General features: G+C 41.9%; 1 protein-coding gene across 2 annotated transcripts in view; it reads right to left on the reverse strand.

The window, feature by feature from the left end:
- zmp:0000001200 (dedicator of cytokinesis protein 9) overlaps positions 1-16,141 on the reverse strand; it is a 73,646-nt gene that overhangs the window by 46,768 nt on the left and 10,737 nt on the right. The window contains exon 1 of one of the 2 annotated variants that reach the window (XM_039600543.1): positions 6,265-6,588. The exons of the other annotated variant lie outside the window; for it this stretch is intronic. Coding sequence (XP_039456477.1) covers positions 6,265-6,435 — 171 coding nt within the window. The 5' untranslated portion in view covers positions 6,436-6,588. Of the gene's footprint in view, positions 1-6,264; positions 6,589-16,141 lie in introns of those variants that run through there. 2 annotated transcript variants of the gene reach the window in all.

Genomic DNA, 16,141 nt, shown 5'->3' on the forward strand with positions numbered 1-16,141 from the left:
CACACACACACACACACACACACACACACACACACACACACACACACACACACACACACACACACACACACACACACACACACACACACACACACACACACACACACACACACACTGAAGCTATATGACCCCACACTATCCACCTGCACAGCAACAAAGGGTTAACAAAAGAAAACAAAAGATACACATTCCTCAAGAATTACAGTGTGGTCAGGCACAATCCACGCCTTATGTGGGACAGCTGAAACAAGAGCTAGGTTCAAATTTATCAAAAAAAGCCCAGAGTGAGTGACACAACAATGAGGCACTTTAGTGGCACATTAATAATAAGCATGACCAAGTTTTCTTTTGAAAGGTTAAACATGAGCTTCCAGGCTGAACCCTTCAGATTGTAGCAGGACTCCAGAAGCAACATTTAAAAAACTCTGCCACCTTTTTAAAGACATAAGACTGAGCAGGACATGAATCAGCTGTGTCAGCCAATATGACAGAGTTATTAGTCACTTAAATTTTTTTTTTTTTGCTCTCCTCCTTCCAGTACATGACTACAGCTGAGACAGTAGCTGTAATCACAGATGACTGATTAGGTCCAGCTTCTGTCTCCCTGCTTGTTGATGCAACTGCTTAAGGGGGATTCCAGCATGAAGCAGCCCCTCTCAACCCACCCAGGAGTGGGCTCCACCTACAGATTCCTCTGGTGGGCCACCGCAGGAGTGGATGTTATGGTTTCACGCCTGCGCCTCAGTTTAAAGAGAAAGAGAGAGAGCAGCTGCTTCCTTCAAAGGGTTACATGTGACACACTTGTATAGGTAATTCGATCTAAATCAATAACAGGATATTAAACAGGCAACAGGCAAGTTTATTGCTGTAACTTGTCCTTATGAAATTAAAGCTGATTGCACCATGCCCATTTAAGGCATAGTGCAATCAGCTTTCCACAGGTAGCTGAAATGATGGCTGGTGAAAATGGGTGAAGAGGTGTTAATATTTTTTCATATTAACACAAACTGAGAATTTATTAAGAAATCCATAAGAAATAATCAATTAGATGCTGGTTGTAATAAAATAAAAAATAAAATGTAACACTATGGGACTCAACAGTATAATTGTATAAAAAGGCATGGAGATGTTATGGGGATTTCCTTCAGTGCTTTCTAACTACACTTGGGCAATTGTTGCTTGTCATGTGTCCGAGAATAGTATGGTGCAGTATAAGTATATAACTGCTGGGTAAAAGTTTCACTTTACTTTGACCTTAGCCCCAACTAACCATTACCTAAACAACCTGAGGGTAGCAGTCTGGTAATACTGAAAGAAAGAAAAAACAACACTGACAAAAAACCAGATGACTGGTGACAGAGAAGCTCTTTATGCAGGACCTGATATGAGCTTCACTGTTACATATATCCTGATTCCTATATGAAGTAAATATTGTACATATAAGTGGAAGGTACTTTCCAGAAAACTTGCATCAGGAACTTTCCCATTGAGCTGCATGTTTAACTGAGTGTTTACCATAAGCAGAGAATCAGTTGAGATGCTCTCTACAGTTGATCCTGACCAATATATTGACCCTCACTGATATAGTCAGCCAATATTATCTAGATTTCTAACAGCTAATAGTTCATTTAAAAAAAAAAAAAAAAAAAAAGGTAAAGAAGAGGTGGGAGAAAGTCTAGTCAAACATGTTGAATGAGTGTTGATGTCCTGTTGCTCAGCAACAGGTGCACGGGATGCCGCAAACAAATGATAGGGAAATGTATTTATGTTTCATGTGTTTGAAAGAAAAAGAAAAGTATTGGTTAACATATTGGACTTTTTTAATTACCAAATATTAGTATTGATTTTGGTATTGATGCAAGCTCTGCTCTGCAGTATAGTTTACCCCTCTCAGTCTTCCAACTGCAGTCCTGGAGCCAGTAAAAGCCTTTACCGTATCAAATTCTTCGATTTATACTGTGTCCATCTACAGCTTTACTCATTTACAGTTTAGTACACGAGTAAATCGAGTAAACTCTCGATTATTAGCACACATTTGCATGACTATACGTCCCGCTCCACTAAAAACACACACGGATAAAGAAAAGAAGAGTGATGCAGTAGAAGCTCGACTTTTTGAATCCTCCTAGATATCTCATATCTGCAGCAATATAACTTATTGAGGACATGCTGGCGTGGCACAGCACTCACATTTTTTGGCTCGGTGCTTAAATCAAATTCCGTGGAAACGATTACAAACATATTTCTTTGGGGCAAGCTGGCACTGGGTCTAAGCAGGAAGGCCCGCTGAGGCCTTTTTAGTAGCAGAACAAACACTGAAGTTGCCAGAAGAACACTCAAAGGATATTTTGGGAAGTGTATTCTGATCAAATACAATTTCATACGCCCTCCTGTGAGTGCGAATAAACTGACGGCATAAATGTACAAAAAGAAGACGGTTTGTTGACGACTCACACTTTGTTGCTGTACCTGTGGATCTGAAATGAATGCTCAGGAATGAAAAAAATCTAAGTAAAAAAAATGTTGAAAACAATCAGGCAAAATGTCCTCTTATTCTCTATGAGGGTTTTCTCTTGTTTTCTGGAAACGCTTAGAAATTTCGTTTGGTTTCGCTTTGCGTCATTATCGAACCATTTCATGACAGAACTGGGAGGCAAGACAAACACAATGAATTTGAAGTCCAATATGCCACTTAATCTTGACCTAAATGATGTAATCCACTTATGTATCATTACACATCATATAAATTATATTTTATTACATTGGTTTTGCATGATACGATTCACTATGGAAGTTGTAAAATAGTATATTAAGGATCTGGACAATCATCAGATGTCCATCTTTGGTTGCTCGTAGATTTCTTTATTTTTTTTCCCTTTTGTTTTCAATCACAATCGCAATTTTTATCTCTGTCTGGTAATAAAAGAAAAGGGAGGAAATGACTAATATTAGAATAGGTTAAAATATTAAGCAATTACCCACATATATCAAGCTGTGATCCCCACCCTGGACGTGAGTATGACTGGACTTCTCAGTTGCGTAACAAAGGTTTGATGCAAGCAGCGTCTGAGCTAAAGCAAAACAGGGTGTAACCTGGAATGTAATGTAGCAAAAACACAGCGCTCCACTACAGCGGCAGCTCAAGCACCCACCCCTCTCCGCTCTGTTTTCGGTCACTTCTCCACACGGTCCTGTACTGTTGACTAAACCAGAGGTAATAAAGATGCTGTACTGTGTATGTAGTCCCTGTTAATAACATCATGGCAGTAGGATGTGGGAAACAATGGCATTGAAAATAACAGGATGCAATCATGAGGCAAAGAGTCTGCAGCAGAGCTAGAAAATAAAAAAAGTCTCACTTTACATTACAGGAATGCGCTCGGTAATAATGCAGCTATTAGAGACGGAGAGCAAAATTGGTTTATTGATGAACGAGCCTTAAATGTAACTAACAGTATTGAATACGAATAAAGCTGCTTTTACATCTCTGGGAAAATCAAACTACTGTTGCCAGAATGCCTTTAAAGCACACGAGCCTGAGTGCTGCAGACAATGTATCCCATGTATCAGTCACCAAGTGAGCAACATAAACACTGAACACATGCACTGGTGGTGCGAGGAATGATGCAAGTAAGGCTGACTTGTCTCGAAAGTAGGAAGCAATCACCAAGAAAAACAGATGTGGTGTTGTTTTCCTGTAAATGCATGAAACATGAAAACTACAAAGAGACTGATCGTAGCGTTTGCCCAGTGTGGTCAGGATGGGTGTGATGGGTGAACATAATGTGTGGGTAAATATCAAAGAGAGGTCAAAGTGATTGAATCTATCTAACTGACTTAATCTGAACAACTTCTGGGTGACGTCATGCAGGCTCTGTTTGGTATTTTAACTCCTTAACACAAGGAATGTATAAACATGTACCCATTTGGCAAAGGTCACTGGAAACAGACCATCACAGATCGTATGTTGGGAGTGGGAGTCCCAAAACAGATTTGGACAAAAGGTACTATCATCTTTCACCAGTTTTTCTTTTTCCATCACTTCAAGTGCTTCTGTTACTGAGTGAGTCAACCGCTTGACAGCAAGGCTTTCTCAAGAACAACAAGACAAAAAAATTACCATTGCGCAGGAGCCCACACATTATCTCAAATCTGCGACTTTTCTTTGAAGGAGACCGTTACGAGAGCTTTCACGAGGAAGGAAAAGGCTGAGCTGTTGTAATCAGCGAGTGAATCAACAAAGCGGTAAACAGGCAATGTCTCCAGACATTAAAAGGTTCACGGACAGCTTCCCATAGTCAGCCTCGTCTAGGATTGTCTGCAACTAGCTGAATGCACGCTTGGCTTAACATCTATGTTTAAAATGCCCAGAAGTGATAACCTGCTGCAATCAGAAGGAATTAAAAGGGCAAACATAATGGCTTGTGTCTTTTTATAACCGGGCTTAATGGATTAAATAGGTGCAAACAGTTCCCAAAGCAGCACACATCCTGCCCAGTTTTAGACATTTTTGTATGAAGATAATGTGCGCAAAGGCCAAGGCTCATATGAAAACTAAGAAGGGAGTAGAAGGTTACGACTGCTACGGTACACTTTTTAAAGTAATGCAAACAAAAAGGTTGCCTGGTTTGTGTTTTCTCTACAGCGAATAAAGCGATGAAATCAAGGGAAATAAAAACTTACAAGAAATTCAAACATTTCTAAAAAGGTCAAAAGAATTGCAAACCTTTAAACTTTCCCTTTCGCTTCAATTGTCAAAACAAAACAGGTATGATAGCTGTCAATACCTCATTGTGTTTTTCAGCTCCTTAGAATGTCATTCATCAAGTTGGGGGAATGATGATTTAGCTGTTTGCTAATAATAGCAGTAAGCGTAGCTTTAGTAGTGACATATTTAACATTACTGAACTGGTTGGTGTGGTTTTTGCCAGTTTCAGTTCCACTCTGGACTGAACCATATCCCTCGCACACTTTAACTATCGATTATAAGACCATGGATGCTGACAGAGGATTAACTGCCCCGGTTTGGGTGATAAGACCATTCCGGAGCCAAGAGAAGCAAGCGTGCCCTTGACCCAATTCCCTGCCGCTGTCACTCAGCTCTCTGCTGTGGGTACGATGAACCAGCAACACATAGAAGACATCTCACACACACACACACACACACACACACACACACACACACACACACACACACACACACACACACACACACACACACACACACACACACACACACACACACACACACACACACACACACACACACACACACAGCAGTGAGTAAACACAAACGAGAAGAAGAAGACAAGCTGGTACGGAGCAGCAGAAACCCTGCCAAGCCCGCTGGTTCACAGATGAAGAGCGGTGATTGATTTCCAGCAGACACAGGGCTTACTGTCCCTCCTCACCCTCCTCACCCCCCATCCCTGCTCACAGAGGCTTTAACCCGTGAAGTGCTTAGCAAGAGGCAACAGTCGGCCCTCCTACTGCCCTACTTTTTATACTGGCAACATTCATAGGTGCAGAGTCACGTGACAGTGATTTTTACTTGTGTAGCTGCTGAATATAAATAACGGTTGTGTAAATACCATATAAATTAAACTTAGCTTTGTTTCAATGAGTCTACCATCTAAATAATTTAATTAGTCATATATTAGGTATTCCTTCAGTATGTTAGCAGAGCCTATCGGCAAAGGACTTCCTCTGACAAGTTGTTATTGATTAGATAATGTCAGAATTTACTGATTTTCTCCATGTTATATTACTTCTGAGGAGCTATAACCATTACTTTTATGATAGCAGAGTTTTAGTAGACAGAAACACCACTTTAAAAGGAGTTTCAGAACTAAATTCAGCGACGTTAGCCATTGCACTGATTGAATTAATGTATGTATTTTGGTTAAAACCATGATCCAGTTCATTGAAAGACAAAAAAAGGCATCAAACATCCTGCTTTTCAAAATAAGACTGTAATAAAATGTGCTGCTTGTTGATTCTTTTTTGTCCTGTTTAATACCAAAGTACTAAACAAAAAAGGTATGGGTTGGATGGTTAGATAAATCAATAAATATTAGGTTTGTTACTGTGTCCTCGTGGCATTTAACATTACAGCATATAGCGTAAAAAATGAATAAATAATGTAACCTTTTTTCCATATAGATTTTTGCTCAATACACAAACAGTTGTGTTGCTTTTGTTGGTAGAAAAATAAAAAGCTGCTATATTGGGTTAGAGAGAGTGCACAGACACAGACACACACACCTTAAGTATTCGTGGTGTTGGCAATACACGCGACTCTCTCCGACTCAGCGCTCGCTCTGCCTCAGACGGTCCAGTGGGCTCTGCTGCTTCCTTGCAGATGTAGCCACTACAGTTCCTCTCCAGGACAGTACGCAGCCCATCAAACACAACCGTGCTGGTGGTGCACCCCATCCCTCCAGGTCCAAACAGGCATCAGTCAGGAGAGCCTGCCAGTGACCCAGTTTCCTTGATTGTCTCCTGCTCCCCTCTGGTCCATGATCTTACTCTGACATGCACATCCGCAACTTCTCACCCACACAGAGAGCATCAGAGTCCATGTGAAAAGGATCCAGGGAGAGGAATAGCTGGAGAATTTACACACAAACCTCGCGCAGAAGAGTCAAGGCTGTCCCAGTCTGTGCTTGTAGAAATACCTCAGTCAGCAGGCGAGATACAGTGAGTGAGTGAGTGAGGGAGGCAGAGCAAAGAACGAGGGATGGGGGGGATGAAGGATGCTGTGTGAGCTCTGCTGCAGCTTCAACCAATGCTGAGCTTCGGTGCAACGCAGGCTCGTGTGTGCATCTGTCTCACTTATTCAGTCACTTGCTTGATCTCCTCCGAGCCACTCTGGATTTCCAAATTCTTCCCAATCCTTTTTTGCCTCCTCTTTTCAATCCCACATTTGCATACCAAAAACGAATTAACCCATTTCATTTTCACTCCATAAAAATGGGACTCCTTTAGGGATTCAGACAAGTAATTGCAAAAATAAATGGGTTACACTGAAGGCAGTCCTTCATATCCAGAGGGAGAGTCTCATTCCATGGTCAGGCAAGCAGCAATATGGCTCAATGCTTATTTAGTTCAGCTAAAAAAAAAAAAACAGACCAAACAAGCGCATGAATCACATAACTGGATGCTATATAATATGCAGCAGTCGGCGAGAGATATTGCAGTAAAACCACAAAATAAACTGAAATATGATAAGAAATCCTGCCTAACGCACACAAACACATTAAATAAACAGAAAAAAAGGACTGAAATGTCCAGTGGCCTGACTCAAGGCTTCCTAAAATCTCCATTTCCAAAACAGACCGAGGACATGCGAGGATTTAAGCCTTTTAGGCCGAGACATCAAATAGGGAGCACTTTCCTGACCAAAGATTAGCTGCACTTGATCACAAGCTGCCCGCTCTGCCAAGCACACAGAAATACTGGGAATGGAACTACACAATTTGATCATACACAGGCTTTTTCGAAATGTCAGGGAATGATTCATCTGCTAGAACTGCCTTTGATTAAAATGTCTCTGGACTGTGATCGGGAAGACTGAAGATGAAAGCAGGAGAGGAAATATTTTTTCTAGGTCACTTTCAAAATATTGTTGCTTCTGCATTTGCAAATCTTTAGTTTTATGTAGTCCTTGTGCTACCTTTGGGCCGTTTTATACCTGTGGGACAAAATCTCATTAAAAGCCTACACAATTATCCCATCTGCCTCCTGTGTTTGCTCGTGTTTTACATCCTGATTATAAGGAATTGGGAGGGGAGGAGACGAGGAAGCACCGCAGTATTTGTCTTGGTTTATTTATCCTGTCTGTTCACTTCCTGCTGCTCTAAGTCGCACTCAAAGACCCCTTAAGGCCTCAAAGTCAACTGTCAAAGTGGCATGCACATCCTAAAGCTACACAAACACTGCGAGTCCCCCCTGGCACCAGCTATGCTTAGTATGATTATGCTTAATGCTTGTCTCAACAGTAAAACATGGTGGCATTGATTTTTTTATTAATACTATTGAGCAATGAACTTTCATCTGTTCTTTAGTTCACTTTAACCCAAATGATCGCGCACGTGCACATCTGGAGAGAGGGATGCATTCCCTTACATTACGATGGTGCACTAAGCCACGAATGCTCGCACGCATTTCTGCTTGCTGCTGTGTTAATATTTCAGTGGTGCTTGACACACTGAACTACATTCGAGTGCAGGATGAGACGAGCTGCGGAGGAAAACAGCTGAGCCCCCAGATGAGGGGATTCAGCAAGGAAAGAGAGGGAAGACGAGGGAGAAAATAAACTGAGGGGAGGGAGGGGACGAGAGTATGATTATGCCCATTGATCTGTTGGGAAATACGTTTCCTCTTTTGGTTTATCCCTTTTCTCACACGTCTGATCCTGTCTCCATCCCCCTGTCGCTGCAGCGAAGGGATTTTAGGCTTAGTTTATGGAATAACAAGAAGCAATCGGCTGTAAAACTACTAAAACTGCAAAGTCATAAATCTCCTCTTTGAGGCTGTGTCTGTTTCTTTTTGGCGACTTTTGTTGCGACTCAAGCATGTTTATTACCATCTGTCAGTCATCACTGAACTGTTATTACTGAGCACCAACAGTAAGACATCGCTCAAGCAAGAAGCGGTCATTGGTTTAAGTGTGACAGCTGGTCATTGTAAATATTTTGTCCCCGTGCACGTAGGAGCACGTCTGCAACAACATTGTGTTGAGGCGCTAACAATCTTGCCGGGAAGGTACTACAGCATGCAGGATTTCTTAAAATGATGAAAAAGTATGAATCTAGTGCATCACGTGGCACATTTTAAGAAATGAACACCTGAATCATTGCGAAAAAGGAGTACAGGATGACGTGCATGCATGCATTCTGCATGAATCCTGTAATATATGCATTACAACCAAACCAGCTGATCTGACATAATGAAAACTAGTTTTCTGTTGAGCAAAGTATATATGTAAAAGTATATAAATTAAACAGGTTGTTTGAGTTAACAGGACGCCCATTCATGAGTTACTAATCACACCGTGTGTTTGCTGATAATAAATAACAGCTCAAAGGCTCTTTTTCACATTAAAACCAGCAAATCTTTGGTTTAAATATAGTGTTGTTCTTATTTATTGTTACTCTTCATTTTGAAGCTGTGCATTTTCAGTTGTTAAAAAAAAAAAAAAAGAAGTTTGATTAGATGCCCCCAAATTGCTTGAGAAAGATGTTTTTGGGCTGTGTTCTGCAAGAGAATTGTAGTGTGGTGTAAGGGCGATAAATTATTAAGGTCATACAGGGGATGTGTGGGTCATTAGATGTAGTAGTATTTCTCTCTAGTGCGAGTCCTCACAAAAAAAAAAAAAAAAAAAAAAAAAAAAGCTGCTACGTAAGAAAAACAATATCATTTATTTTAAGAAAGAGGTTCACGACTCCAACCCACTGTGACACACACTGTCTAAATATAATCAATCCTATACCATAGAGGACATCTGTACTGTGCATCTCTATAGCTCACAACTGAAGTGGTCCTGTAGCCTCCAGCAGTAGACAGTTGGACTGTGTCATCCATACTAAATCATGAGTTAGAGTTCCAGGCAAGCCAGTGAGACTAGTGGGTGGACTGAGGTTGGGAGGTGGGGAGGGTTTAGAGTACACTGCTGGAGCACAGAGGGCGTCTGTGCATGGATATTCAAGTGTGAACATCCTCTGTGGTATGTGGAAGCTCTGCTCAAATCTGCAGCAGCAGATAAAGGCTGGGCTGAAGCACTGCTCGCTGTGTGGAGCGTCATTGATTACTGCTGCTGTTGTTACAACAACGCTTAAGTTCCCTGCAGTGGACTATACTTCCTGGCATGGTATTATGAACTTGGCCATATTCTATTTTTAAGTGTTACTGCATGTTTTATATGAAGCAAAACTGAGTGATTTATAAGACCTGTAATGCCTGGTGGCCGCTCATAAACACAGACAAAGTTTCAAATAAAAGCTTCAGGGTGCTGCAAATGCTCAACTTTAGACATATTTTTGCTACTCGTGTCGTGTCATGTCATATCAGGTGAACAGCTATGGCGGTGAGAACCACAGCCTTCCACCTGCCAGTTAAATCCTCTGTTTTCCAAACAGAAGAAAGTCGGTTTAAAACTGTAAAAATGACTCCTTTCACATAGATTAACCGGGGGAGCTGAACAATGCCCAGTATGGGATAAACAGGGATTATTTTGAACCGTGAATTCTGCAAAGCTACTCTTGTAGAGTGCAAGAATAAAAATATAGAGATGGAAATGAGAACAACGGGTCCATTCAGTTTCCCTTCTCCCCACAGTCACTGTGAGCTGGCTACAATTGTCAGGATCTGAGTGTGAATGCAAATGTCAGCCAGAAACTGTAATAGACAGTAATGTTTGTCATCCAATCAAATTCTTTATTGCAAATGTGAACCCATCCCCACTAAAAACCACACTGATGGCTAAAATATACTTGTACTGGTCAATTATGTTTTTAAAATTAACCCTGATTTCTGTGGATATTTTTCTTTTTGATTTAATTCAGTTTTATTTATATAGCACCAAATCACAACAACAACAGTTGCCTCAAAGTGCTTAGATGTAATGCGTGTGTGTGTAGGACTGCTGTGACGTCAGATCACATGGTTTTTATTCACTCTTAGTGTTGCAGTCAACACTTCACTGACATCCTCGGAGATTTCATAAGCAACTGTTGCTTTCCTCCAGCTGGACTCACCAAACACTTCCAACATCTGCTGCATGTGGACGCCATCACTGGCCTCCAGTAACCCGCCCCCAAATAACATCGTTTGTACTAATACAGCCATTTCAAGCTGTTAACAGCTAGGTCTGGGTGGAGTCGAATTTTAACAAAAAAACCACATCAAAGCCAGCACATGTGGACAGCAAAGCGTAAACTTGAGGTTCCCCTTTCACACTCAGGAGTGGACTATCTCACGCACAACAAAGACAAAAACGTCTCCGCGTGGCTCTGAGGAGTAGAGGGGAGTGCGGGAGGAGCTGGCATCTCATCTGAGGGGCCTCTCGACTTGGAAGGTCAAGTCCACAGCTGGCCGTCTTTCCATACCCGGGGTGTGTTGTGGGGCTCTGCAGGGAGGAGTATGTGCGTTTCAGTACGCTTGTTTGTCCAGAGCGAGGTCACTACGCAGCGGACCACAGTGACATCACCCACAAATCCAGCACGACAGGGCAGATAAAACACAGTGCCTCCCAGCTGGAACTGCCCGGGGACTCTGAAAGGGAAGTGGCTGTTTCCTGCTGATGTGTGTGTAAACCCTGTCGGAACAAAGCCACCTTTAGCTCCACCGCTGTCGTTCAAACTTCACCACTCAATAAACCCCCGAAAGCTTGAGTGTTGTGGAAATTCTGGCAAAGTAATGCCTACTTCCTCCAAGGTTTCACAACACCAATGGAAGGAGTTCAATTTTACTGAAGGAGGATGAAGCCAGGAGTGCTTTTAAGAAATATTAAGCGTCCTATGTAAACATTAGAATCAGCTTCTCAAGGGTTTTTGTTTACAAGGCGAGTCATGGGTACTGGCCTACAGTTGCACATGTGGGTGGGCTACAGAGATAAGCCTGGAATCTCACTACTTCACTTTTTAGATGCTAAGTTTACATTACAACCTACAAAATGCTTTAGACAAGGGGAGAAACTTCAATCATTATCTGCGGAGTGTATTGCAAGTATTTCTTCTAGTTTTTTAAATGTAACTACTACTTGGATTCAATCAAAGTCTCTTTTTGACCTGTAGCTGACACCCAGGTTATCCTCACCCCTGTAAAATGGTGCAAAATAAATACAAGAGGCCAGATCCCCTTCCTCTTGTTATTTTGGGAATCATTTATTTATCCCAGGAGAAGAAAATGACCCATTTTCCTGAGGGGTACCGCTTCCTTTACTTTGTAGTCAAGCCACCAGGCGCAGAATAAGTATACGCTGCAACCACACACGCCATTCATCTACGCTCGTGAGTGCCATGAAGCTCTGTTGGATCTGCAGTGTGGCTTGCTGCAGTTGGTTTAGTTAATCATTAATGTATGCTTCAACCAGTGAGTGTCTTTTCAGAGCGTTTGCTGCAACACCAGCGGAGATGGTCTGAAGCAGAGCCAAAGCCCTGCAGGGCCTGCAGTCATCCTCTTAGTCCTTCCAACAGTGTTCTGGCTTCAGAAAACACAACATGGAACAATCCTATTATAAAATACTTGCTACTTATAGTATCAGGGACTTACACAATCGATCACATTGCATATTTAAAATTACCCTTGGCAAAAAGTAACATAATTTATGCTACATCCAGTTATTTTTCTTTTGTGGTTTTGTAACACGCAAACACGAACGATGAACGACTGAAGCGCATCCAAGAAGGCAACAAAAAAAGCTGCATTTGTAATAAAAAAATTGTTTTCAGATTGACTTTATGTCTGCTCACACTTCAGATGGAGGCAGAAATAAGCCAATTAAACAGTGATCACACAGATGTGTGGGATTGCTGTAAGGGGATACTGAAAAGCTCTGTCCAGAGGTAAAAGATACAAAACAGAGTATGAAAGAAGTCACTGCCACCTACAGGCAAGTGATGATACAACATGAAAACCCACAGGATTAACTGAGTTTACTTTAAGCCCTTCACGACACATTATTAATGAATGATGGGAAATATTGTGTAATTATGGGTTACTTATGCATTATGACACAATTTTCCTTTATTGAAGAAGCACAAAAGGATTATACCGCTGCCGTGTGATACAGCGTTTCGGTGGAAATGACCTGCACTCGTGATGATCACTGGGACGATAAACCAGCTATTGTTTGATACACAAGCGTCATTTCCAGGGGCTCAGAGTTAAAATCATCTTTTCCAGCACAGGAAGAAGAGGTGACCCATGTGCTGCCTTAAGAGGAAGAGAGCGTTAGAAGAACCCTGCTGTCACAGTGTTTACACAGCTCTAAAACTCATCCAAATTACGAGCATGAGAACTGTTGGCAGCTTATACTGCGATACTGTGAGCGAGACTGATTTTCGTTCAGGTTATTTCAGTTTAAGGTAGGAACGCGAGAGGAACTACGTGTCAAACTGAGCCAAACAATGCTGATGGGGTCATGTCGCATCATAGTGAACTTAGAGTTTAAACACCTCTCGGGAGGTAAGTGGCCAGCACCCAGGTGTGAATGAGATGTTAGACAGAGTGCTGTCATCACGGTCAGGCTCTGACACGCATGAGGAAAGCTGAAAGCTGTCTGCTCCTGAAACAAGTCCATGCTGGCCTGACATGACGGGCCATGACGGGAAGAAACAGACACACTTTGTCACAACCACTGGCCCAGAATTGTTTTAAATGTTTCCGGATCATTAAACGGGTCATTTAGTCTGGATTCTGAAAATGTTCCTGAGGATAAACTTCATGAATTTAGCACCAGTCAGAGGTAAATGCACGGATCACCCTGTGCCTCAGGACAATGATGCTGTTCTTTCACAGTACGCAGAGTATTTCAGACTTGCTAATTTATAGACTGAGACTGCACGGCAGATCCAGATAGAAAATATGAACTATGGGAGGAATAACATGTAGTCTGGATGACTTCAGGCTGAATTTCAGGCTCACATTAAGGGAATTTTCAACGATGTGATATGTGCCATTTGGCCATCCCGATGGCTGTCACTATAACATACAACCAGACTGTTATTTCCAGCTACTGCATTTGTTCTGATCAAGAGAAAGCTTAACACACGCTTTTTAAAAGCCAGTTTCATGATAACACAGTCCTCGCTACTCATTAACACGTAGTTTAAGCATTACACAAGATATATAATTTTTTTAAAGGCCCAAACAGCATTTAATCATTAATCCAGGTGGTTTTCTTTCTGTTTGGAGCATTTAATTAATTATATCCTCACACAGCATTAGGGCGGAAAACTCCAACAGATGGTCTGTACCAAGATTTTTTCAAACATCCCTCAGTGAAAGCCATTTAGACAGGGTGGATTAAATACTTTCAACAGTGGGCTTACTAAATACTGCCATGATGTGCATGTGATATGCACAACTTCCACTATACTGTGGTCATCAACATCATGCTGTGGCCCTCGCTTACAGCCCGTGGAACATGGAGCCAGACGTACGACAGCATCACCTACAGGATTACTAATCAGAAGATCATGATGGGCTAAGTCCCGAGCGTCGACACTCCCCTTAGAAGCTGTTAGTGATTGCTAATGTTTTTTTTGGTCTCGTTGTAAAAGGTCTAAGGTGAGAGAAATAAGAAGAATACCAGGAAATTGACACATTGCACCCTCGGAGGAGAGCGTAACCATGGTCACATGCAGAAGAGCGTGATACAAGGTTTAAGTGAAAGTGTAATCAAAGGTCTGCGGTTACACATGTAGCTGTGAAGACTAATAATGTAAACGGGAGGAAATAAAAATAAGGTGGGAATCTTTAATATCTGCTGTTCAGAAAAAGCCAGCCTTTTGCGGTTTGGCAACATGCAGGAGGGAGACAGGGCGGGGATAATGGAGGAGTTTGGGAACCCTTAAGGATCAGCTAATCCCAGTTGGCTCTTTGTTTGGAATCAGTGGAAATCCTCTTGAGCCTGGTTCAATGAGCGTTACTGACAATCAAGGGAAACAGAGGATGAAGGAGAGCAGCGCATGTCCGTGCACCTGCACAGTTAGTGGCACTGGATTTAGCTTTATTACTGTACTACACAGTTGCCCAGTAAGGCCACAAACAAGTGGTGCAAGGAACTGTCACAAGTCATGGCTACAAAACGGCCAAATCCATCTACGCCATCTATACAAACTCAGAGAATATAATAAAAATTGACGAACAATTATAGATTATGCCCCATTATGCCGTGGTCAAACATCATATTAACCAATATATTTCAGTTAAATCCCCTGTGTATAAATTAAGGCGAGTTTAAGTCAATCAAATCTTGTGCATGGCACTGTGTAAACATCTTTATTTCCATGCCAACACCAGCATATAATAACTGCATAGTATACAAAAGCAATAAACTTGGACTGGAATTTTAGAAGAAAAATAATCAACATCTGAGTCACTAAGATCATTAAAACAGGGCAATCACTGCTTTATCAGCCCTGCTCCGTTTGAGTGGAAAGCCAGGAATGGCACACCGCCTTTTTCCTGTTGTATTCACATTTGTTGGCACCTGTATCAAGCTATTCCCTGACACCCCCACTCAGAGGCCCCCACCCTTCCTGACAGAGGAAACACGTTGTGAGATACGGGTCTCTTTTAGTTGCACCGTTGGTAGTATAGTCAGTATTACTGAAGGCTTTATCTCACAGGCTATATGTGCGTCTTGACTATGCCACCTTCACCAACAGCCCCCTGAATCTGTCATCTTGCAGTAACACAACCACACACACAGACACACACACACAGCAGGACCTCTCATGACAAGCAAATCTCATTATTTGCCACTGCTTATTGCTCTGTTGTTAGCATTTTATGAGACTTTACCTCCTTCGTGGATTAGGTTAATAACACAGTGAGCAGTGCGGCTGCCCTGGCAACTAAGATGGATTTGACATTTTTCTCAAACTTTAGGAATTCACTTGGGATAACTTTTTTCCAATAAATGAATGCTACATCTGCAATTAAATTAGAATATATAATCCAAAAACAGTTTCTTAGTCATTTAAGGCTTATGCCACATTTTGAGAAACATCTAATTAGTCCAGCGGGTGCAGAAAATCCAACACAGTGTTCTAAGTGGAGGGTGTTGTTGCTGCTCTTAAGACAGAGTAGAGAGTCTAGAGGGAGATTAAGACAAGTCAGGGATACTGAGCTGTTTATCTGCGCAGGAGTGTGTACAGTGGAGAACAGGGCTGCGGTTCTGCATGTTTAACGCTTGCCGTCAGAAGAAGCGTCTGTTTTAAAGCACTTCATACAGAATGCTCTTCTAAACGGTCCAGGTTCACATACAGACCTTCAGGCGCATGTCCACACTGCTGTTTCTCCATAAAGCACCACGCAGCTAACTTTATTTATCCATCCTGGCAGGGCACACTGTGGCAGCATACTGCTCACTCTGTAATACAATCCAGCCTCCTGATGCTAAGCCCCTGGA

Source organism: Oreochromis aureus, linkage group 16, assembly GCF_013358895.1.
Source record: "Oreochromis aureus strain Israel breed Guangdong linkage group 16, ZZ_aureus, whole genome shotgun sequence".
Classification (NCBI taxonomy): domain Eukaryota; kingdom Metazoa; phylum Chordata; class Actinopteri; order Cichliformes; family Cichlidae; genus Oreochromis; species Oreochromis aureus.